The following is a 27,871-nucleotide window of genomic DNA, read 5'->3' as shown; positions in this document are numbered from 1 at the left end:
TGTCCCCAAGGGGTGACTGGCCCCGTGTCCCTGTCCCAGCCCTGCCCATCTGCTGTGTCAGGCCTTGCTGTGCCAGAGGCCACTGGCCCCAGGGAGGGTTTATCTGGCCCTGCAGGGCTGGCAGGAAGCTCCCAGGATCCTGCTTCCCTCGGGGTCACCGGGCCATGGCCACCCCAGCAGTGTCCCCATGGGCTGGTGTCATCTTTATTCAACATTCCCTCAAACCAGTGAACATTACAATATATTTATCTTTCATATATTAGAGATTTCCTGCTTCCAGGGAGGGGGGGACCCATGGCTTGATTTGGGGAGCAAAGGAGCAGTGGGAGCCCCAGGGGAGCACCCAGGGGTGCCAGGGGGGAGCAGAGGGAGCCGTGGGGCTGGGCTGGGGGAGAGGGGACACTGAGAGCCCTCCTGGCCCCGTGGCAGGGGCTGGAGGGGGCTGCAAAAGCCCTTTTTAACCTGCACCTTGAGTACAGCCTCAAGTGTGGGATCCTCGAGCCCTTCTGGGAGCTTTGGGAAGGGCTCCCATGGGCAGGAGATCCTCTGTGAAGGGCTCAGCCCCAGCTCTGCTGAACCAGGGCACAAAAGCAGGGAGAGCCAAAGCTGTTTCCCACCTGCTCCAGCCCCAAATCCCAGGGCTCCAGGGGGATCTGCAGCCAATCCCACAGCACTCTGGCCCCCCCCCCCAGCCACTATTCCCAGGGTTTGGAATGCTGAACCCACCACCAGACAGCACTCCATGAGAGCCAGGAGCAGGAGCTGGGGTTGCTGGGATGGGGAGGGAGCAGCACCAGGAGGAGGACAGGGCATCACTCACACATGGATTGCTGCAGGGATGCAGGACTGGGGACAGCCCCCTGCCCCCTCTGCTGCCCCCAGGAGAGGGAGAACCCAGGGGCTGGGTCCTGGGCAGGGGACAAAGGGGACATGCACACGGATCCAGCCCTGCTCCCTCGGGCGGGAAAGGGACGGGAGGAGGAAGAGGAGGAGGAGGAGGAGGAGGAGGAGGGGCTGCAGCAGCACCTCAGTTCTTCAGGATGGTCTCATAGGCTTGGTAGATGTACTGGGACACCTCTGGTGCTCGGCATTTCAGGGATAACTGTGGGGAGAGAGGGAAGAGCGGGGTCATGGCATCCCACCCCACGCTGGAGAGCCCCCAGCCCCAAAGCAGAGCCCTGCATGCTGCAGCTCCCTCCCTCCCACGGGCCACTCCAGCTCCTGATTTCAGCTGGGAAAAGGTTATTAAAGCCCTGCAAGCCCTCCCAGGGCAGAGCCATCCACATGCAGCACAGGCAGGGAACAGGCAAGGGCAACACTCCAGCTTTTGGGATTGCATTCAGTGCCTGGCACTCCAGGGAAGTGAAAGGTTCCCCAAAAACATCCTCCTTTCCAAAGAGGAATGAGCCCCTTCAGGTGTTTGCATATATATTACATCATTCCCAAATCAATTAGCTCCTCAAGCAGGGAAAGCTCATGGAGAATCCTCTGGGATAAGGATTTTCAGCTATCCTCATCCCCAGTGAAACCAGCAGGGCGATGGGGACATCCCAACCCTCAGAAATATCCCCCTCCTTGTGCCAGCCCTGCTGGGAAGGAGAGGCAGGAGGCACCAGGAGACTGGCAGGGCAGGGAAAAACATCAGGGGAGGGAGGAATATCCAGGCAGCAGCCAGGGAGAACCCAAAGCCAGGGAAAAACCAATCTCTAACCTCCAAATCCTGCAAGAGCGGGCAGGCCGGCGAGGGCGGGCGGCGGGACAGACACAGAGAGAGGAGTCAGGGTGACACAGCTGGCCCCACCCCACCCCAAAGGCTGCCAGGGACGTGGGGAGGGGACAGGGAGAGCAGGACACCGGGGTGGCTCTTGGGTGAGGTGTGGAGAGATCCCTGCTCAGGGAATGCTCCGAGGACAGGGTTTTATGGAGCTGGGTGGGTTGGGAGCCCTCTGTGTCCCTCAGCTGTCCCCAGAGGAGCAGTGCCACCCTCCCCACGAGACAGGGACAGCGGGGCTGGCTGGACCAGCAGCTGGGGAGGTCCCAGAGCAGGGATGTGCCCTCAGCCCCGGGGGTGGAGCAGGCAGGGGATGGGATGTACCGTGAAGCTGGGGTTGCTGGGCTGGATCCGCAGCTCGGCCAGCACCCAGATGCCGTTGGTGAGCTTCAGCGACTGGTAGAGCATGTCCTGGCCCTCTACGTTCCTCTTGGCAATGGTGAAGATGTTGCTGCCTTGGAGTTTGCTGCTCACAGCATCTGGGATGGGAGAGAGAGGCTGAGGGGCTGGGCTGACCCCCTGCTCCCCTTGGACCTGCTCCTGCCCCACCTCCTCCCCTCCTCGTCATGGAAGAGGCTTAGGTTGGGTTTTAGGGAATTAGGGGAAATTTCTTCATGGAAAGGGTGGCACAGCTGCCCAGGGCAGTGCTGGAGTCCCCTCCCCTGCAGGGATTGAACAGCCACGTGGATGTGGCACCTGGGGACAGGGTGAGTTAAGTGTGACCCGAGCCCCTTGCGACCCACCTGCGTTGAGGGAACAGTCTTTGATCTGGAACTGGGTCTCGTTCTCGTTGGGAATGTCCTTCCAGGTGGCCAGGAACGTCTGCCTCTCTGCAGGGAGGGAGGACAGCAGCGCTGAGGGAGCTGCCAGACTGGCCAACCCCAAAGGTGACACAACACAGGTGACATGGCAGCCCAGGTATGTCACCCTGCCACCCGCTGCAGCAGGCTCAGGGCAGCCACCTGCCTTTGGGGGCTCACCCAATGTGACCAAGAAGGTTCCAGGGGCTGGGATGGCACCTAGAGACAGGTGACAGAGCACACCTTGCTGGTGCCATGGTCACCTCACTCACCCATCTTGCCATCCTCCACGAACAGGATGTGCAGGGGGTACAGGGTGCTGAAGTAGAAGACGTCAATGTTGTTCTTCACTGCCACCTGGGGTGGAACGACGTGGAGATTTGAACACCTCTGACCCACAGCACGTTCCCAAAATGTCCCATCCCATCTCAAAATGTCCCATCCCATCCCCATCTCCATCCACATCCCCATCCCCATCCCAATCCCATCCCCACCCCATCCCCATCCCCATCCCCATCCCCATCCCTCTGGAGCCAGGTGTCACTGCACAAGCACCTGGCTCCTGCTGTCACGCCTCCCTCTGGATCTCTCCAAGGGCCCCTGCCCTGGCCCCAGCTCCCCAGGAGGGGACAGCCCCGTGTTCCCCACCTGGAGGTTGTTGAGGGGCTCCATCTTCATGACGGAGCCCACGGTGTTGAGGGGCAGGGAGATCTCCACGGACTGGTTGGGAGCCAGAGGTGCATGCACCTGCAGAGGAGCTGCTGGGGCCAGGCCGAAGCTGGGGGACACCAGGGAGGGCAGGGGTCAGGGTGGGGACAGCAGGGGATGGCACAAGGCGCTGTCCATCCAAGCCTGGTGCTCCCTGCCTTCCTCCATGGGCATCCCAGGAATCCCCTCACTGCCCTGCACTGTCCAGGACGGGGCTGGTTCCTGCCCTGCCCACCCTGGGGCAACCCCAAATCTCCCCCCTTCCTCCTGCAGCCATGTGTGGCCTTCCTGCAGCATTCCCTCAGTGCCTTGGAGGGAAAAGGAAGCATTGGTTCCCCAGGACAACCAACAGGACCCTGAGGAACAGCCTCTTCAGCCAACTTCTTAGAGGCTTTGGTTTGATGCTCATCACCACCACAGCCATCAGAGAGAGAAGGGTCATCACCAGAGGCTGCTCCCAGCCCTTGCAGCTCCTTTCTCACACCCTTTTCTGCTCCAGGCAGTGTCTCCATGGGTCACAGGTAAGTCAGCCTGTCACCTTAGTTTTTTAAGATTTTCTAAACCTTCTGATGTTGACATTCTTGTAGTGAACTTTCTCACACACTTTCTGTAAATAACTCATTGTTTTGCATTGCTTTATAAAAAAAAGAGAAAGTTGATGGACTGTTGGTTTGACCAGTGTCATTGGAGAGGTGGCACTGTCACCCTCCAATCCACTGTCACTCTTAAAAAACTAAATGTTAAAGTCAAAAAATAAACTTCCCTTTTTCCTTCACCTTAAGAACAACAGTGTGTGCTTGTGTTTTTTCATGTCCTACTGGAACACCAGCCCAGTGGGACTCACCTGTTGCGGTTGAACTGGATGGCAAAGTCAGACATGACCTGCAGGGCTTTGTTGGTCAGCACAAGGTCCATGGAGATGGAGCCCACCTGGCGGCTGAAGGTGCCAGAGATCTCCAGCCCCTTGGCTTTCATGGCAGGGAGCCAGACCTGGGCCAGGGAGACAAGAAACCCTCGGGGTGTCACCCACAGCAGAGCCTCTGGCGCTCCCCCACCTCCTCCAGGGGGCTCTGCTGTGGGGGGTGGGCACGGGGGTCTGTGCCCCCTTAACCCTGCCCCACTCACCGTCTTGGGGGCCACGTAGGATCCTGAGAGGGTCCCCACGCCACCGGTGAGGTCGAAGAGGTCGCCCAGGCCGCTGCCAAGCGGTGCCCCCATGTTTGCGGGTGCCGTGGTGCTGGGGGCTGCTGTGAAGCTGCCACCGCTGCCACCCATCTGTGGGGACAAGGGAGGGGTTACAGGGGGCACCAGGGGACGGGGACAGGAGGAGGAAGAAGAGGAAGAGGAGGAGGATGCAGAGAATGAGAGGGTTGGGTGTGAGGGCACACTCACAGCAGGGCTGCCTCCCACATCGCTGCGCAGCTGCAAGAGAAGACAGGGGCATCAGCAGGGGCAGGGCTGAGGGCACAGGGGTCCCCAAAATGTCCCCTCGGGGCACTCCCTGGAAGCAGCAGTGTGGGGCAGCAAGTTGGGATGCTCCAGTGGTCCCAGACCAGGAGCTGTGAGGGCACAGGGCTGTCCCCAGAGGTGTCCCTGGGCTGGGGGAGCAGGGGCAGCCAGGGTGGGCACGGGGTGGGCACAGGGTGATCCAGGATCCATACCCCTTCCGACTCGTCCCCCATCTCCAAGCAGAAGCAGGCAAGGTGGAGAGAAGAGCCAGCCACATGCAGAGAGAAGCCAGGAGAGAGGAGACAAAAAGAGAGAGAGAAGAGAAGGGGAGGAGAGGACAGAGGTTAGTCCTGACACATCTGTCTGTCTGTCCATGGCTGTCGTGGGGACAGAGCCAGATCTCATTCCCAGCCTCAGTGCCAGCCCATCACCAGTCCCTGGGAGCCACAAGGTGCCAGGGCAGCACTTGCAGGGTTACAAAACAGGAAAGGCAGCAGTGCTGCCTCCCCTTGGGGTAAATGGGCTGGATTTCATAGAGGAAACTCCAAACTCTATTCCTTCAGGGAGCCTGGCCCATGTCCAGCACCCACAGGACAGGTGTTCCCACACAGGGAGAGCTTTCCATCCTGCCTCACCCCGAGGCCAAACCCCTGCTTGGCCTGCATTGCCAGGAGGACACACTGTCACCTCTGGATCTCCTGGCACAGGGGACACCCCACGGGCTGGGAGTGGCCACATCCTGGCCCAGCCCTGCAGCACTTTGGGGGTCAGAGAGGGGCCCCCAAGAGCAGCCACTCCCACAGCACAGCACATGGAATGGGAACATCCACACCAGCAGAGAGAAAAGGCGCAGGGAGGTGGTGGTGGGTGGGACCCCTCCCCTCCACGGGATAATGGCAGGACAAAGGAGGGGTCAGTGCCCTCTGTCCTCACCCACTGCAGGAAAGCACCAGCCCAGATGTCCCCAGGCTGACAAGTCTGTGCTGTGACAGAGCAGAGCCAGCATCAAGCCCAGCAGGATGCCCATGGGATAGCCTGGAATTAAGGAAGGAGCAGGGGAGCTCTGGGACGTACCAGCCTGTCCAGGCCACCCCCGAGGAGATCCACGGCGCCCATCTGCACGGCGGACGTGGCCATGGGGGGCCCGCTCACTGGGGGGCCCAGGTCCAGGTTGAGCAGGTCCCCCAGCAGGTCCCCCTGGGTGGGGATGACAGAGGGCTGATCTCCTGCTGGCCCCCCCGACGGGGCTGTGTCCGGGCTCTCAGGACTCTCACCCCTGAAGGGAATGATGGGAGAGGGTGAGCAGCTCCAGCTGGGACAGGAGGTCCCACTGCAGACAGGGCTTGGTCCAGTTGAACCCTCCATCCCATCCTGGCTCCCAACACTTCAATGGCAAGCCAGCCCCCCTCCCATGCCATCCTGGCTCCCAACACATTCCCACAGAGATCACTGGGAATCTCTACAATCCCAGTGGAGATCACCTCCACTGGGATCACTCCTTCAGCTTTTCAAGGCCAGGGCTGAACCCACACAGCCCTGCTCCTACAAAACCTCCCTTGAGGATGGGGGCTCAGCTCTGAGCCCAGTGGCCCCACAGCAGCCCCACAACCACCCCCTCCATCCACTGTTGAGGTGTGATGTCAAGGTTTGCCTCAGATACCCCGGGTTCCTCCCTGATAATTCCCTGCCAGGTGTGTCAGTCATCCCTCCTTTCCACACCCTGACCCTGCTCAGCACTGCCTGTCAGTCCTGGCATTCCAGAAGGGCACAGAGTGATTGGCAGATCCAAATGTACCCCTGGGGGACATTGGGCCATCCAGGTGTCCTTTGTCCCTTTGTCCCTCCCCTCCTGTCCCTGCTTGGTGGCTCCCTGACCCTTCCCTGCCCCTCTCCCTGGGGTTCAAAGGAGCAGCAGCCACGGGCTCAGGGAGTTCTGTTGGAGCTGGTGCTGCATTCAGAGGCCTGTGGGCCAGAATAAAGCTCTGGATCCAAACCCTCCATCAGAACCGACTCCTTTCCTTCACCATCGCCTTAAAGCTTCTGCAACAGAGGGAAACCTGAGCTCCTGAAAGCCTGCACTTGTCTCCATGTGCCCAGCTGCAGCACCCAGCCAGCCCAAAAGTGTCTCTGGGGTGAAACACCACACACCCAGCTAGCCCAAAGTGTCTGTGGGGTGAAACACCACACACCCATATAGCCAAAAGTGTCTGTGGGGTGAAACACCACACACCAGCCAGCCAAAAGTGTCTGTGGGGTGAAACACCACACACCCAGCCAGCCAAAAGTGTCTGTGGGGTGAAACACCACACACCCAGCCAGCCCAAAGTGTCTGTGGGGTGAAACACCACAGTGCTGCTATTTGGTTCAGCAGCAAGGGCCAGACAAGCTCAGGCACGTCCTGTCCAGCTATACTGGTAATTATTCCAATAACCCACAGCCCTGGGAATCCCAGCCCGGGGTGGGGACACGGGAGCACTCACGAGTCCGTGCGTGGGGGCAAACTCTTGTGCACGACGCCCCTGCTGCCCTCCACGAAGGCGCTGGGGGGTTTGTGGTACACCGAGGCCAGGGTGCCGATGTAGCAGATGAGCTCGTCCAGCAGCGTGGGCTCGATCAGATCCGTCTCCTCCGAGATCAGCGGCTTCTCGGCCAGCACCACCTCCTTGGCGGCCACGGGGTCCGTGGAGAGCAGGCGCCAGTAGATGTAGCCGCGATCCCGCAGGTCGGGGTTGTCCGAGTCCTTTGGGAAGCCATGGGGAGCTGCAGCTGCTACAGAGATACTCGGAGCAACTGCAGCTGCTACAGAGATACTCGGAGCAACTGCAGCTGCTACGGAGCTACTCAGAGCAACTGCAGCTACTACAGAGCTACTCAGAGCAACTGCAGCTACGCGGAGCAACTGCAGCTACTACAGAGATACTCACAGCAACTGCAGCTACTCAGAGCTGCTGCAGCTAGTACAGAGCTGCTCAGAGCAACTGAGGCTACTACAGAGCTACTCGGAGCAGCTACTACAGTGATACTTGGAGCAACTGCAGCTACTACGGATCTACTCGGAGCAACTGAGCTGCTACAGAGCTGCACGGAGCAACTGCAGCTACTACAGAACTGCTCGGAGGAACTGCAGCTGCTACAGAGATACTCGGAGCAACTGCAGCTACTACAGAGCTACTTGGAGCAGCTGCAGCTACTAAAGAGCTACTCAGAGCAACTGCAACTACCACGGAGCTACTTGGAGCAACTGCAGCTACCATGGAACTACTTGGAGCAACTGCAGGTACTACAGAGCTGCTCAGAGCAACTGCAGCTACTATGGAGCTACTCAGAGCAAGTGCAGCCACTACAGAGCTGCTTGGAGGAGCTGCAGCTACCACAGAGATACTCAGAGCAACTGCAGTTACTACAGAGATACTCAGAGCTGCTTTCCCCACCTAAGCCTTGCCAGGAGGCCAAAGGTGCCTCCATGGGAGTGCCCCCACTCCCCAGGCTCCCAAATGTCCCTGTTCCAGAGGGACTGCACCAAGGGATGGAGGGACAGAACACAGGGAATGGCTCCCACTGCCAGAGGGCAGGCATGGATGGGATATTGGGAATTAGGAATTGTTCCCTGGCAGGGTGGGCAGGCCCTGGCACAGGGTGCCCAGAGCAGCTGGGGCTGCCCCTGGATCCCTGGCAGTGCCCCAGGCCAGGCTGGATGGGGCAATCTGGGACACTGGAATGTGTCCCTGCAGGCTGGAACAAGGGCATCCTTAAGGTTCCTCCCAACCCACTCTAAGCTCCAATTACCTGCCTGCTGTCACATGACCAGGCCATTCCCATTTCCCAGGGGATGGGAGGCCCTGGGAAGCTCTCCCAGGTGTCACCCACCTGTGTGGCCAAGCTCAGCACCTGCTGCACCAACTCCTGTGTCTCCGTGGGCTTCTTCAGGAACAGCTTCACGATGGCTGTCAGCAGCTGCAGCTGGACCTGTGGGTGACAGACAGACAGACAGGTCACACTGTGTTCATGCAGGAACACGTGGACTTGCCCCAGGACCTAACCCCAACCTGCCTTTCAAGGGAGCACAGGGATGGTGACCATGTCAGTGGCAGTGACACATCAGGGCACCTCACCAGCCCCTTTCCATACCCTCAGACACCGGCTGACCCCAAAACCATGGGCAGGATCTTGGGAGCAGCTTCATGGTCCCACAGGACACAGGCCAGAGCATCCTTTGACTTCCACATGGATAAGCAGCAGGAATTCCCCTCCCAGCCTCTCAGGGAGCCTGGATCTCTGCCTTTGCTACTCAGCATTTGTAGACTTTGCCCTGTTCACTGTCACTTGGTTACAGGGTGTTTTGCAGAGTTTTCCAGAGTTGGAAACCCTCCACAATTCCACAGGCAAACCCACTGGCCTCGGTTGCCCTGGGAGACAGGACAGGCACTGCTCCCCCTGCTCCTTTTCCAGCTCCACAGGGATCCTGTGCTGGCACAGTGGGATAACCAGGTCCCTGCCTGGTGCCTCCCAACCATGGAACAGAGAAGGCACGTGGGACAACGCCATGGTGGCATTTTACAGAACCATGGAACAGCTTGGGCTGCGAGGGACCTCAAATCCCAACTCATTCCCCCCCTTTGCCATGGGCAGGAACACCTTCCACTCTGCCAGCTTACTCCAAGCCTGGACCACATCCTACACCCAAACCTGCCCCAAGAACCTGCACAAACAATCCCTTCAGAGCAAACTGTGCCCTGCTCGACCAATGAGCTCTGTCCCAGTGCCACCCCGAGGCAGCAGGTCCCCTGGCACACCTGGGTGCTCTCATCATGGAAGCCCTCCAGGAAGCTCTCCAGCAGCTCGTCGGCGTTGTCGATGCGCTCGGCGTATTCCCCCACGATCCAGATCATGGCAGCCCTGGCCTCGGGCTCGTCCAGGGAATCCAGGTTCTCACAGAGCGTGGCAATCACGCTCTCGTACCTTCCCAAGGGGAGGAGAGCAGGACACAGCTCAGCCAGAGCAGGAGACACGAATCCTGATCCACCCAAACTCCAAACCACGTCCCACCCTGCCTGGGGCCGGCCCCTCACCCCATGGGCAGTGCCCACACTGATCCCAGAGTACATTCCCTGCTCCTGAACGAGCCTGGAGCCACGGGCTACTCCAGCAGAGCTCTGCTCGTTACCAATTCAGTTCATTAGTATTTATTACCACTATTAGTGTCCAACTTCCTGATTACAGAGTTGCCTATTCATCCTGGCTCAGCTGGAACATTCCCTCCCCTCTCCTCTCCTCCTGCTGCCCTTGCTCCAGCACCAGGAGCTGGACTGAGAGCCAAGGACAGTTTCTGCTGACACAAGGGGACCTGCACATCCCTGGCAGCTCCTCTCCATTTCAGTGCCTGGATCTGGGACTGCCACCATCCTGGGGCTGGGGACAAAACAAACCCAAAGCCACCTGTGCTGGGGGGAGGCTCTGGGGGCTTCACCCCACCAAGAGCTTGTGGCCCCCCAAGCACAGAGGGGAGGGAAGAGCTCAGGGAGGAGCAGGAGCACCCTGGAGAAGCCACACCCCAGGGAGTCCCCACGCACTTGTTGGGGTACTTGCGGAAGATGTCCTTGATGACCACGATGGCCTCCTGCACCACGTAGTTCACCTTGGTCTGGATGAGGTCCAGCAGGGTGCTGACACAGCGCTCGGCCGATTGCTGCCAGAGGGACTGGGTCACACAGGGACAGCCCCCCCTCCCATCCCAAACCTGCCACTGCCTCTTATCCCCCCCCAAATCCAACCCACAGCACAACGGGGGACACTGAGTGTGATCTGCCCTTCGCATCCTGGTGTGCCTCCTCCTCATCCTCTCTGCACATCCCCACAGGCTCCTCTCTCCCCATGGGAAGTGTTCCAGCCATGCAGAGCCACCTTTCCAGGGAGGTTTTTAACAATCCCCTTTGGAAAATTATCCCCACAGGGAAGCAAAGCCTCTGAGTGGCCCCTCAGGAAGGGATGGATTCCCTCCCAGCCCCTTGGGAAGGGATTGGCTCCTTCCAGCCTCTTGCAAAATGACTGGGACCTTCCCAGGGGTCCCAGCCCTGGGATCAGCTCCCTCCCAGCCCCCAGGAAGGGATCAGCTCCCTCCCAGCCCCTCAGGAAGGGATCAGCTCCCTCCCAGCCCCTCAGGGAGGGATCAGCTCCCTCCCAGCCCTCAGGGAGGGATCAGCTCCCTCCCAGCCCTCAGGGAAAGGATCAGCTCCCTCCCAGCCCTCAGGGAAGGGATCAGCTCCCTCCCAGCCCTCAGGGAAAGGATCAGCTCCCTCCCAGCCCCACTCTGGTCCCCAACAAGCCACTGGTATCACCCACTGCGTTCCTGGCCCTGTTCTAGGCAGGGATCCTAAAGCAGCTCCAGTTGCAAAGGATAAGGGGATGGAAGACCCTCCTGCCACCCCAATGAACCCTGTGGAACAACCATGGCTCATCCCCATGCCTGGCAAGGCTCCAACTTGCAAATTCCTGAGATGAGATGGCCACCATGTGCTGGGAAGTGCCACTCTGCCCACCCACAGGTGCCACAAGGCCCCACCATGTCCCAGCCCTCACCTCCACCTTGATGGCACAGCGGCCGATGGCTCTCACCGCCTTCCTGACAAAATCCACATCCACCTCCGTGGCGTATTCCTTCAGCTCTGCCAGCACCTGAGGGGGGACACAGCACAGTGAGGGGCTGGCAGCAGGGCACAGCCACCAGGAGAGCAGGACACAGCACAGTGAGGGGCTGGCAGCAGGGCACAGCCACCAGGGGAGAGGGACACAGCCACCAGGAGAGAGGGGCACAGCCACCAGGAGAGCAGGACACAGCATAGTGAGGGGTTGGCAGCAGGGCACAGCCACCAGCAGAGAGGGACACAGCACAGTGACAGCCTGGCAGCAAGGCACAGCCACCAGGAGAGAGGGGCAGTGACCCAGCATGAGCAGCAGGGTGGGACAGCTGCTCCCAGCAGAGTTGGGGCTGGCACTGGGGTGGGACAGCTGCTCCCAGCAGAGCTGGGGCTGGCACTGGGGTGGCCCTGGGTGCCCCAGCCCAGCTGCTGACCTGAGCTATGTTGGCCTGGGAGGCCAGGCGGATCATGATGTCCAGTTTCTCCAGTTTGACGTAGATGGGGTCGTTGTACTTGACAAAGAACACCTTCATCTCGTGCTTCAGGATCTCGGGCCTGGGGCAGTGAGAGGCAGCGTTAGGGGGGACAGGCACTCACTCCCACCCCAGTCCCAAGGTTTTGGGGGCCTATTCAATGCCAAGGAATCCAAGTCACTGTGGTTATCCCCCAGGATTCTGTCCCCTGGCTCCCCTTTGCTGGCACACAGGGGACAGAGCACAACCTTGTCACAAACACGGGCCAGACGTGAGGCAACGGGGGACGTTTGTCCTGCCAAGGCTGGAGGGACGTTTTAGTGGGAGCAGGGACACAAATCCAGACCCCAGGGCTAGGCTGGACCTTTCTCACCAGCTCACCCTCTCTCTAAGCTGGGAAAGAGCTAGGCCAGGTCCAGCTCCAAGCTGCCTTCCACATTCCCACTCCCAGGGACACTAATTGCTTTCCACTTCTCCCAGAAATTGCTGCTATTTTTAAGAGACGACCACGGCGCTGACTGGGAGGAGAACAAATCATCTGACTGGGCTGGGGCTCTCCAGCTGCCACTCCTGCTCCAGGCACACGTGTGGGGCCTCAGCCACCTCCAGGATTTTAGATCAGCAAAGGGACAAAAGGACTCTGAGCACTTGTTCAAAGAGGACAACTGTGGAGAAAGCAGCTGGCAGCACAAAAATCCCTCCCTAGACAGAGAGGGACTACTCCACAGTTTCACAGCTTCTGGCTTTGCCATCCTTTGCTGCCCCAAATAAAGATTAAATTAAACTAAAGGATACATTAAACTGGAGATCCCAGCTTAGCTCCCTGCTCATTCCCTCACCTGACTGACTCAAGGCCTGGCCTTGGAGCAACCTGCTCTAGTGGAAGGTGTCCATGGCAGGGGATGGGATGAGATGAGCTTTAAGATCCCTCCCACCCAAACCATTCCATGACTCTCCTTGGATTTTAAATAACAGAGAAGAAACCACCCTACAGGATGTGTTGTGACACTGCTGCAGCCAGAGGAACTGAAGCACCTGTGGCTAAGAGGGGACACCTGGACACCCACCTCTTCTGCACGATGAGGTTGATGTTGCGGAGGGCCACGTACTGCAGCTCGGGCTCTGCAGACAGCAGAGTGACCAGTGGTGGGGCCAGCTTCTTCAGGAGAGTGCCATAATAATCCAGGTCCTTGGACAGCATCTCCATGAACTTCATCAGCACCTTGACAGCCGACAGCACCACGGCAGAGTTGGCGTGGGACAGCCGCGGCGTCACCCGCTCGCAGATGCTGCCGGGGCGAGGAGGAGGGAAAGGAAATGATCCCAGCCCTTCCTCCTGCTGAAAAACTCCTGCCAGCATGGAGGAAGGACTTGCAGGAAAGCTGAGTGGCACTTGGGACCTTCCCAAAGAGGCTGAACTGGCTCCTGAATGCCCCAGTGAAGGTTATTCCCCAGGCCCTGCAGAACTCTCTGGCAGTGACCCCGTTTTGGGGCTCCCCGGTGCCCGTTGTCCCCTGCAGCCACATTTTAAGCAGCTCAAGGAGCACAATCCCAGTGCCAGGGCTCGCTACAGGACCAGGGCAGGCTCCAGATGGCCATGCCCAAGGCACAGGTCCAGCAGATGCCTGCTGTCCCACCTCCTGCAGCAGGGTCAGGAGGATGAAGACTCTCCTCAGAGGAGAAGGGGCAGTGCCAAGCCCTGCCTGTCCCCTCACCTCTGTGCTTCCCGGTCATCCTTGGGCATGTAGTTTGCCAGGCAGTCCAGGATGAAGATCTGGCCCCACTCAGTGCACTCGTTGAGGGCTGTGAGCAGCTTGTTGATGGACTGGGGGTTGAGGTCCAGGAGGTTGCTGCTGGGATGAGACTCCGCGATTTCCGACAGCGCCGCCACCGCGTTGGCCACCACCTGCCAGGGGGACAGGACACGGATTGGTGACACCAAATGTGGTGTGAGGGGATGAGCTGCCTCCTCACTACGAACCCCTCACATGCCACCTACATCTGGGCTCCAGCTTCTCCCTCCCCACAGCGGATCTGAGGGGGATGGATGAGCCATCCCCACCGCACGCTCCCACCACCCACGCCGCATCTCCAACGGCTCCCACGTGTTCCACGGAGTCAGCCTTGGCTTCCTGCCCAGCTCCCTTCCCAGGCAGTTCTGAGGAGCCCCAGAGCTTTCCACATAGCCCCTGGGCTCAACACTACACCCAGGGTAAGACTGGAAAAGCAGGAAAGGATGTGGGAAGAGAAACCCTGGGGAAAGATGGTTTTAAAGTTCTGCATGCCCGGGGAAAGGGAGGGAAGTCAAAGCCCAGCTGCCAGGAAAACCAGAGGCAAAAACCACTGGCTCTGTGGTATCAGAACCAAGCAGCAGCCTCCCTCTGCCCTGAGCCACCTGGGGCAGCCTCCTTCCCACTGGGAACAGAGGAATAACACACAGCCACGGGATGGGAGAAACCCTCTGTCCAGGACACAGGGTTACGGGGCAGGGAACACAACCTGCAGTCCTGATAAGCAAAGTCTGTTAAAAGTGGTTTGTTAACCCCAAAAAGAGTCTGGAAGGAAGGGAGTTTGTGGGGTTTTCCTGTAATCTGATCCTAAGACTCCTCCCATGGGACACCTGATTATACCCCCAGGTCCCAGGGCTGCTCTCTCTCTGCTCTCAGCTCTCTGGAGCCCTGCTTGGGCTCCCAGGCCTCTTCCTCCTGCCCCCTCCTCCCCGTGGCACGGGGTGGGGGGGAAATAAAATGAACCCTTGTGCTAAACAACGAAGACATTTTAAAAAAATTTTAGAGCAAAAAAAAAAAAAAGGCAAGAAAAAAAAGGCAAGAAAAAAAGCAAGAAAAAAGGCAAGAAGAAAGGCAAGAAGAAAGGAAGGCAAGAAAGAAGGCAAGAAAGAAGGCAAGAAAAAGGCAAGAAAAAGGCAAGAAAAAGGCAAGAAAAAGGCAAGAAAGAGGCAAGAAAGAGGCAAGAAAGAGGCAAGAAAGAGGCAAGAAAAAGGCAAGAAAAAGGCAAGAATTTTCTTGTTTGCTTCTCCTGCCATTGGCTGTGGCCTCCCTGGACACGATCTCATCACTGTAGCCGCACACTGCTACAGGAGCTGGATGTGAACGCGATGGCAGAGCGGCAACTGCCATTTGGACAAAGAGGAGGCAGAGAAAGCAAAAACCAATCACCATGGGGTTGGAGTCTGAGATGAGATCCTTGAGGGTGTCCAGGAAGCCCTGGTCCTCCACCAGCTGGGCGTTGATGTCGTGCAGCTTGGCCACGCAGACGGCGGCCGTCTTGCGCACGTAGGGGTCCTCGTCCTTGAGGCACTTGCGCAGGGGCTCGCACAGGTACTCCGTGATCTTGTCCACGCGGATGCAGCCCATGGTGCGCACGGCCAGCGCCCGGATCAGCGGGTTCGGGTCCTCACAGTCCTGCAGGCATGTCAGAGGAACTTTGAGATAGGGCTAATGAGCTCTAGGAGGCCTGTAACACACCCAGTGCTGCGGTGTGATCGCAGGGTTTACCCCAGAACCTCGGATCCCTCCCTGAAGATTCCCTGCCAGGTGTGTCAGTCACCTCTCCTTTCCCCTCCCTGACCCCTCCCAGCACTGCCTGTCACTCCTGGCATTCTAGAAGGGCACAGAGTGATTGGCAGATCCAAAGGATGCCCTCTACCCCTGGGGGGCATTGGGCCATCCAGGTGTCCTTTGTCCCTTTGTCCCTCCCCTCCTGTCCCTGCTTGGTGGCTCCCTGACCCCTTCCCTGCCCCTCTCCCCGGGGTTCAAAGGAGCAGCAGCCACGGGCTCAGGGAGTTCTGTTGGAGCTGCTGCTGCATTCAGAGGCCTGTGGGCCAGAATAAAGCTCTGGATCCAAACCCTCCATCAGAACCGACTCCTTTCCTTCACCATCGCCTTAAAGCTTCTGCACAGAGGGAAACCTGAGCTCCTGAAAGCCTGGACTTGTCTCCATGTGCCCAGCTACAGCACCCAGCCAGCCCAAAGTGTCTGTGGGGTGAAACACCACACACCCATATAGCCAAAAGTGTCTGTGGGGTGAAACACCACACACCAGCCAGCCCAAAGTGTCTGTGGGGTGAAACACCACACACCCAGCCAGCCAAAAGTGTCTGTGGGGTGAAACACCACAGTTGCTGCTATTTGATTCAGCAGCAAGGGCCAGACAAGCTCAGGCACCTCCTGTCCAGCTATATTGGTAATTATTCCAATAACCCAAGATAGCTCAGCTACTTTTGGAGGAACGATAATCAGCAGGATGGCTTCTGTTGTTGCAGTGTTAGAAACAAAAAATTTTAAAAATTTTTAAAAAGAGAAATAACAAACAGAAAAGCTAAGCTAAGTGCCAGATGGTTTTCCTCTTAGTAAAATACTTTACGAAAGTGTTTAATTTCTTTGTGCACTCCTTTTCCTAGTTAATTGTCTAAGCAAGATTTTTTAGCTTTTCTCTAATTAGCTATCTTTAAGTTTGAGGTGAAGTCTCTTAAGTCTTATGAGGTGTCTTTTCACTTAAATGACGAGAGAAACTTCTAGACTTCCTTTGAAAGAGACAAAAGATAGTTTTGTCACTCCATTAACAGAGAACAGACTCCTACACAAGGAGGACAGGGGAGGGCGGGTATTATTGTAATAATTTTACAATAATTTACAATAATTTATTAGTGTAATCAAGGAGCCCTGACGAAGGCAGGAATGATGCATCTGACTCCATGTTCTCAGAAGGCTAAATAATTACTTTATTATGCTATATTATATTGAAGGATACTATACTACACTACAGAATACAGAAAGGATACTTACTGAATGCTAAAAAGATAATAATGAAAACTCCTGACTCTTTCCAGAGTCCTGACACAGCTTGGCCCTGATTGGCCAATGAGTGAAAACAACTCACAGCAGAATCCAATGGAACAATCACCTGTGGGCAAACAATCCCCAAACACATTCCACACCAGCACAACACAGGAGAAGCAAATGAGATCAGAATTGTTTTCCTTTTCCCTGAGGCCTCTCTCACTGCCTTTCACTTTCCCAGGAGAAAAACCCTGGCTGAAGGAATTTTTTCAGAGAATGTGAATGCCACAGGATATCCTGGGCTCCTCAGCTATCTCCAGGGGGTTCAGGTCCTCCAGGAGGATTTGGGTTCAAATCCTGAGGTTTTCATGTTCTGCTCTTGAGAATAAGTCACCCAAGAGAAGTTTCTCTCTTGTTCTGCACCCACTGAGTTCCAACACCATCAATCCTCACTCCCACAGCTCCTCAATCCATCCAGGAATCTCATGTCCTCATCACTTACACCAGGTACCTGAACCAACCTGATGCTGGAAACAGATACTGGGATTATTATGAGGGGTTTATCCTCCCTGAAAAGCCTGAACACCCTCTAAAGCCCACCAGGCCTTTTCACAGAGTGCTTTGGCAACATCCTGGTTCCTAACACACTCTTCAGTTCCCAGCTCCAAGGGGAAGATCACGAGGGATTTCTCAGCCCATGAATTCACATGACAGCTCTCGATCACGGGAGCTGCCCACACCCCTCACAGAGCAAGTGGCACAGGACAGCTGCCAAAAACTGACTTGCTGCATTACTGGACAAATTCAATCCGTGTTCTAGAGCTTGCAGAGCCCCTCCTCCAGAAGGGAGAGGCTTTGGGAAGCTGCCCACGCTCCCTGATTTGCAGCCTGGCGCGGTGAGCTGGCACCTGGCGTCCCCTGTGGCCCCAGGACACAGAGCCCTGTCCCCTCACCTTCACAAAGGTGTTCACAGCCATGATGGCCATGTCTGGCTGGCTCTTGGCATAGTTCATCAGGTAGAGGTAGACCAGCTTCTTCAGCTCCAGGTTGTCTGTCTGCATGCAGTTCACCACGTCCGGGAAGAGAGCGCTGGAACACAGAGAGCTCGGTGAAGGCAGGGCACGGCCAGGCTGCCCATGGATCCCCTTCCAATGGATAACCCGCTCCCAAGGCCAGGAGAACCCAACTCTCTCCTGGGAGGAAACACTGGGGGTGCTCACCTGGAGAGGAGAAGGCTCCAGGGAGAGCTCAGAGCCCCTTGCAGGGCCTAAAGGGGCTCCAGGAGAGCTGCAGAGGGACTGGGGACAAGGGATGGAGGGACAGGACACAGGGAATGGCTCCCACTGCCAGAGGGATATTGGGAATTAGGAATTGTTCCCTGGCAGGGTGGGCAGGCCCTGGCACAGGGTGCCCAGAGCAGCTGGGGCTGCCCCTGGATCCCTGGCAGTGCCCAAGGCCAGGCTGGACACTGGGGCTGGGAGCACCTGGGACAGTGGGAGGTGTCCCTGCCATGGCAGGGGGTTGGATGAGCTGGGCTTTAAGGACCTTTTCCCATCCAAACCATTCCATGATTCTATGATTCCATGACCTGAGCCCACCCTGCAGCAGACACAGCTAAAATGCCCATCCCCAGTGGATTTTTTTAATGGGTCTGTATCAAAACCAGCCCTTGATGGACCAAAACTGAGCTCTCCCACATGGCTCTGCTGCATCCCCACTCCAGGGCACATCCACTGCCCCAGGAGAAGGTGCTGCACAATTCTCTCAGGCACAGGTGGGGCTGTTGGGGTGTCTGTGCAGGGCCAGGATGACTCTTGTGGATCCCTTCCAACTCAGGATATTCCAGGATTTTATGCATCCTCACAGGATGGTACCCAAAGGAAGAGCCCCCCTCCCCTGGGTGAGTCTGGAGCACCAGAGACTCTGCTGGGATGGAGGGAATGCACTGGATCTGCCTGCACAGGGCTGGGGCTGCCCAACATCCTGGAGCTCTGGGGTACCAGAGATGCTGCTTCATCCAAAGACAGACCAATTAGACAATTAAACCACCCCAGGGGAGGCAATCGAGATCCCAGGGCTAACACAGGGGTTATTCCACCCTGACAGATGTCCCAAGGCTCCTGGAAGCTTCTGCACCTCCACAAACCAGCCAGGATCAAACCCAGGGCTCCCCTAAATCCAGGGAATTGGGTTTTGCAAAGCTGCTGCCCACCTGGGCTGGTCTCACCCCGGGTTAAACCAGGCTTTGCTGGCACCTCCTGGGGAGCAGTGAGCTCAGCAAACTGCTTCCCTGCAGCCTGAAACAGGCACACACCAAAGCAATGGGCTGACACAGCCACAGCATCATGGAATGGCTCGGGAATCATGGAATCTCTAAACTTAGCAAGTTCTACCCCCTGCCACAGCAGGGACACCTCCCACTGTCCCAGGCTGCTCCCAGCCCCAGTGTCCAGCCTGGCCTTGGGCACTGCCAGGGATCCAGGGGCAGCCCCAGCTGCTCTGGGCACCCTGTGCCAGGGCCTGCCCAGCCCTGCCAGGGAACAATTCCTAATTCCCAATATCCCAGCTAAATCTCTTTTAGTTTAAAGCCATTCTCCTTTGTTCTGTCACTATTTGTCCATGTAAAAATCTGCTCTCCCTCCTTTTTTAAGCCCCTTCAAGCCCTGGAAGCTCCTGCCATTTCCATGTGATTTCCACAGTGCTCTCAAGATGGACACTCCCTGCTGCTGCTGCTGCTGCTCTGGGAGCCAGGGATGCCCCAGTTCTCCCAATCCTGAGTGTGTTTTCCCTCCATTTACTCTCAAATGCACCATGAAAATCAAATTGCTGATGCTGCCTGTGCTGGGACAGGTCTGTGCAGGACAAGGCACGGAAGGAGCCACGTGCAGCTCAGCCAGATGGAAAAGGAAGCAGGAACAGCAGCAGCTGCCTGACCTTTTGGACTGGAGAGGCTGTAAAGGGTTTATCAGCATCCAGGCACTGCCACCAACCCTCCAAGGGGGTCCTGCTTGTTTTTAGTAACACACAAAGGAAGTGGGAATAATCCCAACAAACTGATCTGGCAGCCAGACCAATCCTCTTTTAGCCAGATTACAACAAAAGCCAGGAGAGCCCCCACCTGCCAGGTGGCCACGTGGACACAAACTGCACTCCAGGAGGCAGAGCTGCAGCCAGGGTGCACCTGGGTGAACCCCCAGGGGAAAAGCAGCATGGAAATCCCCCTGGAAGCAACAGGGGGAAAAGGAAACCTAAAAACCAGCTGGGTTTGGCTTGGGCACATGGGAGAACAGCATGAAGGAGAGGTTTAGGGTTTATTTCAGGGCAAGATTCTTCCCCCAGAGGGTGCTGGCACTGCCCAGGCTGCCCAGGGAATGGGCACGGCCCCGAGGCTGCCAGAGCTCCAGGAGCCTTTGGACAGCACTGCCAGGGATGGACAGGGTGGGGTTGTTGGGGGTCTGGGCAGGGCCAGGAGTGGGACTGGATGATCCTGGGGGTTCCTTCTCACTCAGGAGATTCCAGGCTGCAGCCCCAGCACACACCTGACATCCTTGCCCACAGTCATGGAGGCAATCACCTTCTTCACAGCCTCCTTCTTCTTCTCCTTCTTGTCACTGTTCAGCTCAGCCTTCAGCTCAAATATCTCCCCTGGAGAAATGGGAAAAGTGGCAGCTCAGGGATTAGAGCAAGGGGTCCCCCACCCCTCTGCTGGCTGAGCACAGGGTTCCTCTGCCACCCCTGAAAAGAGGGATTTAATTCCCCAAACACCCCCCTGAGGCGGGGGCTGCTCTGGGGGCTCAGCTCTCATCCATGGGAATGGAATATTCACCTCCTGCTGAACCCTTGGGGCTCCTCCAGCCCCACAGGGATGGGAGAAGCTGCAGGAGCCAAGAGCATCCCACAGGGTTATCCAGAGGGTATTTCTGGCTGTGGGGTGATTATCCCAGCCCCACGAGGCCCTACCCTTCCCAGGGATGATGCCAGGTGGATTTTGGGCACTGCTCCTCAAGGCCATAGGAGGAAGGGTGGCTCCCAAATCCCTCCCTGCCTGTGGCAGCAGCCCCCCAGGCCAGGGCAGCATCTCCTGCCCTCCTGAAGCCACGCTGAGCTCCTTACTCCCTCCTGGGCTGGCAGATTGAAGAGGAAGATGCCACATGGCTTCTCTCCACATTAATTCCTTGGTCTGAAGAGTGCTTAAGGCCCTGAGTGCTGCCCAGGGGAGCTCCTGAGCTGCTAAAGCCGATCACCAGCTGCCACCAGCCCTGGCTGGGCTCAGGGGGCTGGGGACAAGGTGCCCTGACCCCACAGCAGCCCAGGAGCTGCTCCAGAGCAAGGAGCAGGGTGGGGTGTCAGCCACAGCATGCCAGGGGGACTCAGGGCATTCCCACAGGAGCTTCCCAGCCCTCCCCACCTGGGTTATACAGGAGTGAGAACCAGCAGGTGATTTTGGGATGAACTGTGACATTCCTGCTCCTTCCCTTACCTTTCTTGGTGGTGGTGAAGTACTTGGAGTCTGTCATGGTGGTCTCCAGCCAGCAGCACGGCCCTGCAGGAGAGGCAGAGCACAGAGAGGCAGGGCTGATAATCTCCTTGCAGGGATTGTTAGGGAGAGCTCCAGGAAGGAAAAACACCAGGGGAAGGGAAAGAGTTTGGGATCTCATGGGAAGAGTCACAAGGAGGAGCCCAATCCCCAAGGGAGGGTGAGCACCTCACAGCAGTGTGATGATGGAGAATCAGCTGTTCCCTGATGGGGAATCAGGGCTCTCCAAAGAGGATGTGGAGGAGGAAAGGAACCACTGAAGATTGCAGGGCTGCAGCCCTGACTTTGCTCATCCCATCCTGCACAGAGCCAGGCAGCAGGGGCTCAGTGATCCCCCCTGGATCGGCTTTTCCTCATCCAAAAAATGCTTTCTTAAGGAAAACTCACAGCCAGCCCTCCCTCTCACCTACCCAGGGAACAGCTCAGGGCTGGGGACAGGAACTGAGCCAAACCCAAGGCTCAGCTCAGTGGGACAGCACAGCCAAGGGGCACAGATCTGCCAGATCAAAGGGAGCCTCTCCCACAAACCAGCCCTGCTCCAGCAGGGTTGCTTTAAATTGCAAGGGTGTGAGGTTTCAGCCCAGCACTTGAGGCTCCATTATATAATTCAGGCAGTTTAGGGCAGATTTAGGGCTTGGCAGGCTGAGGAAGGAGATGTGCAGCCCTTCAGAAAGGTCAGCAGGGATTTGGCTTTTATGGCTGGTTTTCCCATCTTTGCTTCAACAGGGAAGGAACCAGAGGCTCGTCCTTGAAAGCCTGCAGTGGCCTTGCTGTTTTGGAGGGGCAGGAATACAGGAAGCAAAGCCAAGTGGAAAAAAAAAAAAGAGATTTAAAAAAAAAGAGCTTGCGGATGGGTTTAAAATGCAAATGAGCATCTTGAAAGCCAAATGCAGCAGGAGCACAGAGAAACTGTGTCCTCTGTTCCCTGTCCAAGCTGGAGAGGGATCCCCAGCAGGGATAAAAAGAAAATCTGGATGAAATCTGGGGGTTGAGCAGGCTGGGCAGAGCACACAGCTTGGCAGGGAGGGAGAGGGAAGGAGTTTGCGTGGGTTTGGGGCTGCTCTGGGGGCTGGCAGCAGCACCCTGGTGCTATTCCAGAGGGTGAAACCTGGCACCACACTCCCACAGGCCTGCCCCTGGTGAGCCAGGACACTCCTCCCTGCCTCAGTTACCTGGGATTGATTCAGAGCCTTTTTTATCCCACTAAGTCGATGGCTCTCCAGGGACCAGCGGGAGCTCCGGGCTGCACCGCAGCTCTCTGCACCTCACTGCAGATCCCGTCCTGCCAGGCTGGGAGGAAGGAAGGAAGGGAAGAAACGGGATTCACTGCAGTCCCTCCGACTCCAGGACCTGGCTCACACTCAGCCCTGCTCTGCAGAAGTGCCTGGAAAGCAAACTTGAAGCTGAGCAGGGAATTTGTGCAGGCAGCTCGCAGACATGAATCACACGGCCGCTTCCTGCAGCTCCCTGCTCTCCCAGAGCCAGGGAAAGCACAGCCTGTGCTCTTCCCATCCACAACCCCACTGAAACAACCCCACTGATTCCAGAGGCTGACACAACCACCCTTTCCCCAGCCCTTTAAGCCCTGCAGCAGCCCCAAGAAGGAAAGTGGCTCCTCCAGCTCGGGAATGAAGGCGCAGCCCTCGACTCCTCACACAGCACAACCCTCCCCAGGGCAGAAAGCACTTCAGGGCCTGCAGCAGGGTGATGAGGGGACCCAGAAAAACAGTGCTCAGCATCCTGCACCCTGTGTGTCCCCCAGGCTGTGCCAGGGTGACAAGGCAGGGCTGCCTGCCAGCTGCAGGTGAATTCCCACAGCTCAGCCCTTGGGCAGGGGCCAGCGCTGCTGCCTGGCTCTGCTCTGAAGGATGCAGAGGGAAGGGGTTTGCTCCCTCAGCTCCAGCAATCCTCATCCAGATCTTTTCCACACTGTGCAATCCTCATCCAGATCTTTTCCACACTGTGCAATCCTCATCCAGATCTTTTCCACACTGAGCAATTCCCACCCAGATCTTTTCCACACTGGGCAATTCCCACCCAGCTCCTTTCCACACTGAGCAATTCCCACCCAGATCTTTTCCACGCTGAGCAATTCCCACCCAGCTCCTTTCCCAGTGAGAGGCTGAGGGGAGCAGCCCCTCACTCACAAAAAGCAGGATGCAAGCAGCAAAGCAAAGGACACAGACCACCCCTGACCTTGTGGTGGCTCAGATTTTACCCCATCTTCACTTATTTTAAGCTGGTCTAGCAAAAATCCACAGGATTGAAGGAGTTAAGTGTCCATAAGGATCTGCTGGAGAGGAGCACCCAGAGCCTCCTCCCCAGCCAGTTTGGGCTCCTCAGGACTGGTTTTGGGACAGGTTTTGGCAGTGGCACAAACCCAAAGCTTTTTATTCCTGATTTTATTCACTGCAGGGGACTCAATTCCACAGCTCCACACAAACCAGAGCACTGCTGCTCTCCTGAGCCTCTCAGGCCCCAGGGCAGGCACACAGCAGAGCTCAGCCACCCCGTTTTCCCACTGCCATGCCAGCACCTCCCAAATTCAGCTACCTTGGGAAAACAGGAGGCTCCTAAACCCAAAATACAACAACAAACACATCACTGGGCTTCCCACTGAGGTGGCTGCTGCCAGGGGGGTCCTGGGAATGACTCCAGTGCCAAATGAGCCATTGCTGGTGCTGCTCGTTTCCTCTTATGGAGAGTGCAGGAAAACTCATTTCTTCTGCTACTTTCACCACCCTGTTTTAGGATAATTCCTCCATCCTTGAAGGCTGACATGCTGCTGACCAAAGACTTTCACCATGGAATGGTTTGGGTGGGAAGGGACCTTAAAGCCCACCCAGTGCCACCCCTGCCATGGCAGGGACACCTCCCACTGTCCCAGGCTGCTCCAAACGCTGATCTGGGACATCTCCAGGGATCCAGGGGCAGCCCCAGCTGCTCTGGGAGTTCCATCCCAGCCCCTCACCACCCTCCCAGGGAACAATTCCTCATTCCCAATATCCCATCCATCCCTGCCCTCTGGCAGTAGGAGCCATTCCCTGTGTCCTGTCCCTCCATCCCTTGTCCCCAGTCCCTCTCCAGTTCTCCTGGAGCCCCTTCAGGCCCTGCAAGGGGCTCTGAGCTCTCCCTGGAGCCTTCTCCTCTCCAGGTGAGCACCCCCAGCTCTCCCAGCCTGGCTCCAGCCCTTGGAGCATCTCCATGGATTCCTCTAGACTCACTTTCAGCTTCCCCCAGCACAGAGCCACTGCCAGGACTGGGATGCAGCCCTAAACCTGTGCCCAAGACATCCCAAATCCCTGCTTATCCCAGCCCAGCACAGCTCTCCTGGAGCCTGGAAAGGGAAAGGGAAAGGGAAAGGGAAAGGCAAAGGCAAAGGGAAAGGCAAAGGCAAAGGCAAAGGCAAAGGCAAAGGCAAAGGCAAAGGCAAAGGCAAAGGGAAGGTTCATCCCTGCACACACATTCCTGCTGCTCTGGAAGGACAGGCTGGCACCAAAAGCCAGGGAGAGCAGAAAGGAGCAGGAATTCCAAGGACAAGCCCCTAGGAAAGGGCTCTCCTGGCAAACAGAGGGGCAGCTGCAGGTTAGTGGGGAAAGACAACTCTCACAGGCAAACAGCTCAGCTGGCAATGCAGCACCTGAGGGCCAAGGGGGCATAATTAGGGAAATGAAGGAAGACTCTAAAAATTTAATGGGTAACTGGAGCTGTGGGGAATCCCATAACTGCTCCCTGCTGGTGTGAGGCAGCTGCAGGGCACTGCAGGGGCCAGGCAGGGCTGAGGGGGTGATGGCTCCCTGTGGCAATCAGGAAAGGTGAGAAGGCTTCCAGAAAGCTGCAAAAGCAGGCCCAGAAACAGAAAGACAAAAACCTCAGAGCTAAGTTGTGGCTAGAAAGTCTGAAAGTAGAAATGTTATAATAGTACAGCAACGAAACAATAGCTTAAGTCTCAAGCTTGGCTAAGACAGACCTGAAGACTACAAGAAAATAAATATGCTTAGCAAGACAGTAGAAGGTTTAAACTCAATAATAATGTGTATTAGCCATAGAAAAAAAACAAGCAAACATTGTGTGAAACAAGTATAAATGTACTTTTAGTAATTAGCTAGAACAATTGTCTATAAACTTTAGCAATATGCTATTAGCTAAAAGTTTTTAAAGTGTTCTGTAACAAAGAAACCTTTAGCTGCTACTGGCTGTACATAAGCTTTACCACCTTCCCATTGTCTCAACCATGTAATAAAGGTAATACAGCAAATAAAACTCAAGAAATGCACCCAACAGTCCCATCCCACTCATGAATAAAAAATAAAAATAAAATAACCACACCAAGACGGCTCTGAGCACACCCCTGCCCCATGGACAAACCCCAGGAGCTGCCACAGGCATCAGCCAAGGGGGAGAAACACCCCAGGGTGCAAGAACAGAGCCACAGGCTGAGGATACCCAGCCAACAGCTCCAGAGCCTCGTGCTGCTCCCAGTTATCTCCCTCCTTACTCACAGCTTTTCCCATCCTACAGCCACACAGTGTTTCCCATCCTACAGCCATGGGCACAGCTCCCATCCCTGTGCTCACCCCACAGCTCCCATCCCTGTGCTCATCCCAAATCCCACACCTCCCATCCCTGTGCTCATCCCAAATCCCACAGCTCCCATCCCAGTGATCATCCCACAGCTCCCATCCCTGTGCTCACCCCACAACCCACAGCTCCCATCCCTGTGCTCATCCCAAATCCCACAGCTCCCATCCCTGTGCTCACCCCACAGCTCCCATCCCTGTGCCCATCCCACATCCCACAGCTCCCATCCCTGTGCTCATCCCAAATCCCACAGCTCCCATCCCTGTGCCCATCCCACATCCCACAGCTCCCATCCCTGTGCTCATCCCACATCCCACAGCTCCCATCCCTGTGCCCATCCCACATCCCACAGCTCCCATCCCTGTGCTCATCCCACATCCCACAGCTCCCATCCCACCACAAGCCCTCCCAGCAGGCCCACACACATTCCCAGTGGGATATTTTTCCCCTGTCTGCCCTAACTGGAGCCAGTTTTTGCTCCAGCAGCTCAGGGCTGTGATTCTGCTGGATCCCACCAGCACCATCCCCATCCTCTCACCAACCTGTCACTGACCAAGCCACGGGCATTCCAAAAGGCTCCATCCCCACCAAACAAGGGATAACTTGGATAACTCAGGGCTGGGAGCCAAACTCACTGTGCCATCAGCAAGGTGCCCAAAGCAAACCCAAAAAAGCTTCAGCAGAACCAAAGCAGGGGCAGCAGCAAATGAGCTGCAAGCAATAGATCCCATCAACCAATAACTGGGGAATAAACTCAAGGAAAAAGGGAAAAGGAGAATGCTGGGGCACACACTGCCAGGATCCCACTGCCACAGAGCCCAGAGCCCCCTGCTCTGAGAGCTGGGGGGATTTTAATCACCTTGAACTGGGATGGCACCCCCCAAACTCAGCTGAGGTCCTCAGGGACACCAAGGACCTTGTCCTGGCCACAGCACCAGGTTCCTGTGGCACAGGGGGTGTTCTCCTCCTGGGACAGCCAGGTTCTGCAGGGTGGACACCTCCTGCCGTGTAATTCCCAGCCTGGCTCGATCCCAGCAAGGCCCAACACCTCTGGAAAGACGCTTGGGGTGCCAAAGGCTGTCCAGCCCGGCAGCCTGACCCCACAAATGGCTGTGGGAGCCACAAACCACATCAGTGCCGCTGCTCATCCAAGGCTTACCCCGTTTCCTGTCACCCCAGGAGAGAGCAGACACAAAACCCCACTGAGCCCCCGCTGCTGCTGGGGATGGGACCCTGACAGGTGTCAGAACTCCCCAAAACACCTGCAACAACAACAGCAACACCTCCAACACGGCTCCCTCGGGCTGGAGCTGTCTCACAGCTCCTTTTTATCCACTTTGGGGCTTTTTCCCCCCAAAATCTCCCTGGAGGAGGCAGCGGGACTGGGGAGGGGAGGGGGACACGGCCCGGGACACGGGAGGGGAGCATGGGGACACAGCCCGGGACACGGGAGGGGAGCATGGGGACACAGCCCGGGACACGCGAGGGGAGCATGGGGACACAGCCCGGACTGAGGAGCGGAGCATGGGGACACAGCCCGGACTGAGGAGCGGAGCATGGGGACACAGCCCGGGACACGGGAGGGGAGCATGGGGACACAGCCCGGGACAGGGGAGCGGAGCATGGGGACACAGCCCGGACTGAGGAGCGGAGCATGGGGACACAGCCCGGGACACGCGAGGGGACACGGGGTCAGAACAGGGACACGGCCCGGGGACACGGCCCGGGGCGAGGCGGAGGCCGGGCCAGGGGTCACAGCGGGGACACCGCCGGTCCCTGAGGGGCACAGAGGGCGCGGCTCAGGCCGGGGGGCGGGAGGGGCCCGGGCCCAGAAGGACGCGGCGCGGCCCGAGCCCCGGCGGGGCGCCCGTCCCGGGTGCGCACGGGCGGAGCTCGGGGGAGGCGGCCGGGGCAGGAGCGGCTGCGGGGCCCGGCTCTGGCCCTGCCCTGCCCTGCCCCTGCCCTGTCCGTCGGTCCCTGCCCGGCCCGGCCCGGTCCGTACCGTACCTGCTGCCGCCGCCGCCGCCGCCACCGGAACTGAGGAGCGGGGAGCGCTTCCGGGGCGGGGCGGGGCCTCCGCGGGTGGGCGGGGAAAGGGGCGGGGCCATGGCGAGAGGG

At 57.5% G+C, this 27,871-nt stretch overlaps 1 protein-coding gene and 1 non-coding gene across 11 annotated transcripts; both read right to left on the bottom strand.

The window, feature by feature from the left end:
- Positions 1–22: 22 nt before the first annotated feature.
- On the bottom strand, positions 23–27,820 carry AP1B1 (adaptor related protein complex 1 subunit beta 1). 10 transcript variants are annotated; one of them, XM_030958871.1, is made up of 25 exons: positions 27,761–27,820; positions 22,345–22,556; positions 21,116–21,178; positions 20,175–20,280; positions 17,589–17,724; positions 15,013–15,258; positions 13,552–13,742; positions 12,904–13,125; positions 11,798–11,918; positions 11,305–11,400; positions 10,299–10,414; positions 9,522–9,687; positions 8,596–8,694; positions 7,209–7,468; positions 5,803–6,004; positions 4,941–4,961; positions 4,672–4,701; positions 4,405–4,554; positions 4,124–4,269; positions 3,220–3,349; positions 2,844–2,928; positions 2,515–2,601; positions 2,096–2,250; positions 1,712–1,720; positions 23–1,102 (listed from the first exon to the last, which is right to left on the bottom strand). In XM_030958871.1, exons 3-25 carry the CDS (start codon positions 21,150–21,152, stop codon positions 1,028–1,030), a joined length of 2,886 nt encoding a protein of 961 aa, XP_030814731.1. In that variant the 5' UTR covers positions 21,153–21,178; positions 22,345–22,556; positions 27,761–27,820; the 3' UTR covers positions 23–1,027. The 10 variants fall into 10 exon arrangements, with proteins under 10 accessions (XP_030814731.1, XP_030814735.1, XP_030814734.1 ...); XM_030958875.1 differs by having other exon boundaries at positions 22,345–22,462; positions 27,761–27,792; XM_030958874.1 differs by having other exon boundaries at positions 27,756–27,771.
- On the bottom strand, positions 3,637–3,741 carry LOC115909747. The gene has a single exon (XR_004061170.1). It is a non-coding gene; the product is annotated as a small nucleolar RNA SNORD125 (small nucleolar RNA).
- Positions 27,821–27,871: the final 51 nt, after the last annotated feature.

Source organism: Camarhynchus parvulus, chromosome 15 (genome assembly GCF_901933205.1).
Source record: "Camarhynchus parvulus chromosome 15, STF_HiC, whole genome shotgun sequence".
Taxonomy (NCBI): domain Eukaryota; kingdom Metazoa; phylum Chordata; class Aves; order Passeriformes; family Thraupidae; genus Camarhynchus; species Camarhynchus parvulus.
Note: the sequence above shows the minus strand (reverse complement) of the source record. Positions and strands in the feature narration are given on the sequence as shown.

Excerpts from the sequence above, each read along its gene's own strand:
- AP1B1 (XM_030958871.1), bottom strand. The coding sequence starts at position 21,152 with ATGACAGACTCCAAGTACTTCACCACCACCAAGAAAG. Across the intron at positions 4,270-4,404 it reads CCTACGTGGCCCCCAAGACG|GTCTGGCTCCCTGCCATGAA; the intron begins GTGAGTGGGGCA and ends TCCCTGGCCCAG. Across the intron at positions 2,602-2,843 it reads CGTGGAGGATGGCAAGATGG|AGAGGCAGACGTTCCTGGCC; the intron begins GTGAGTGAGGTG and ends CCCTCCCTGCAG.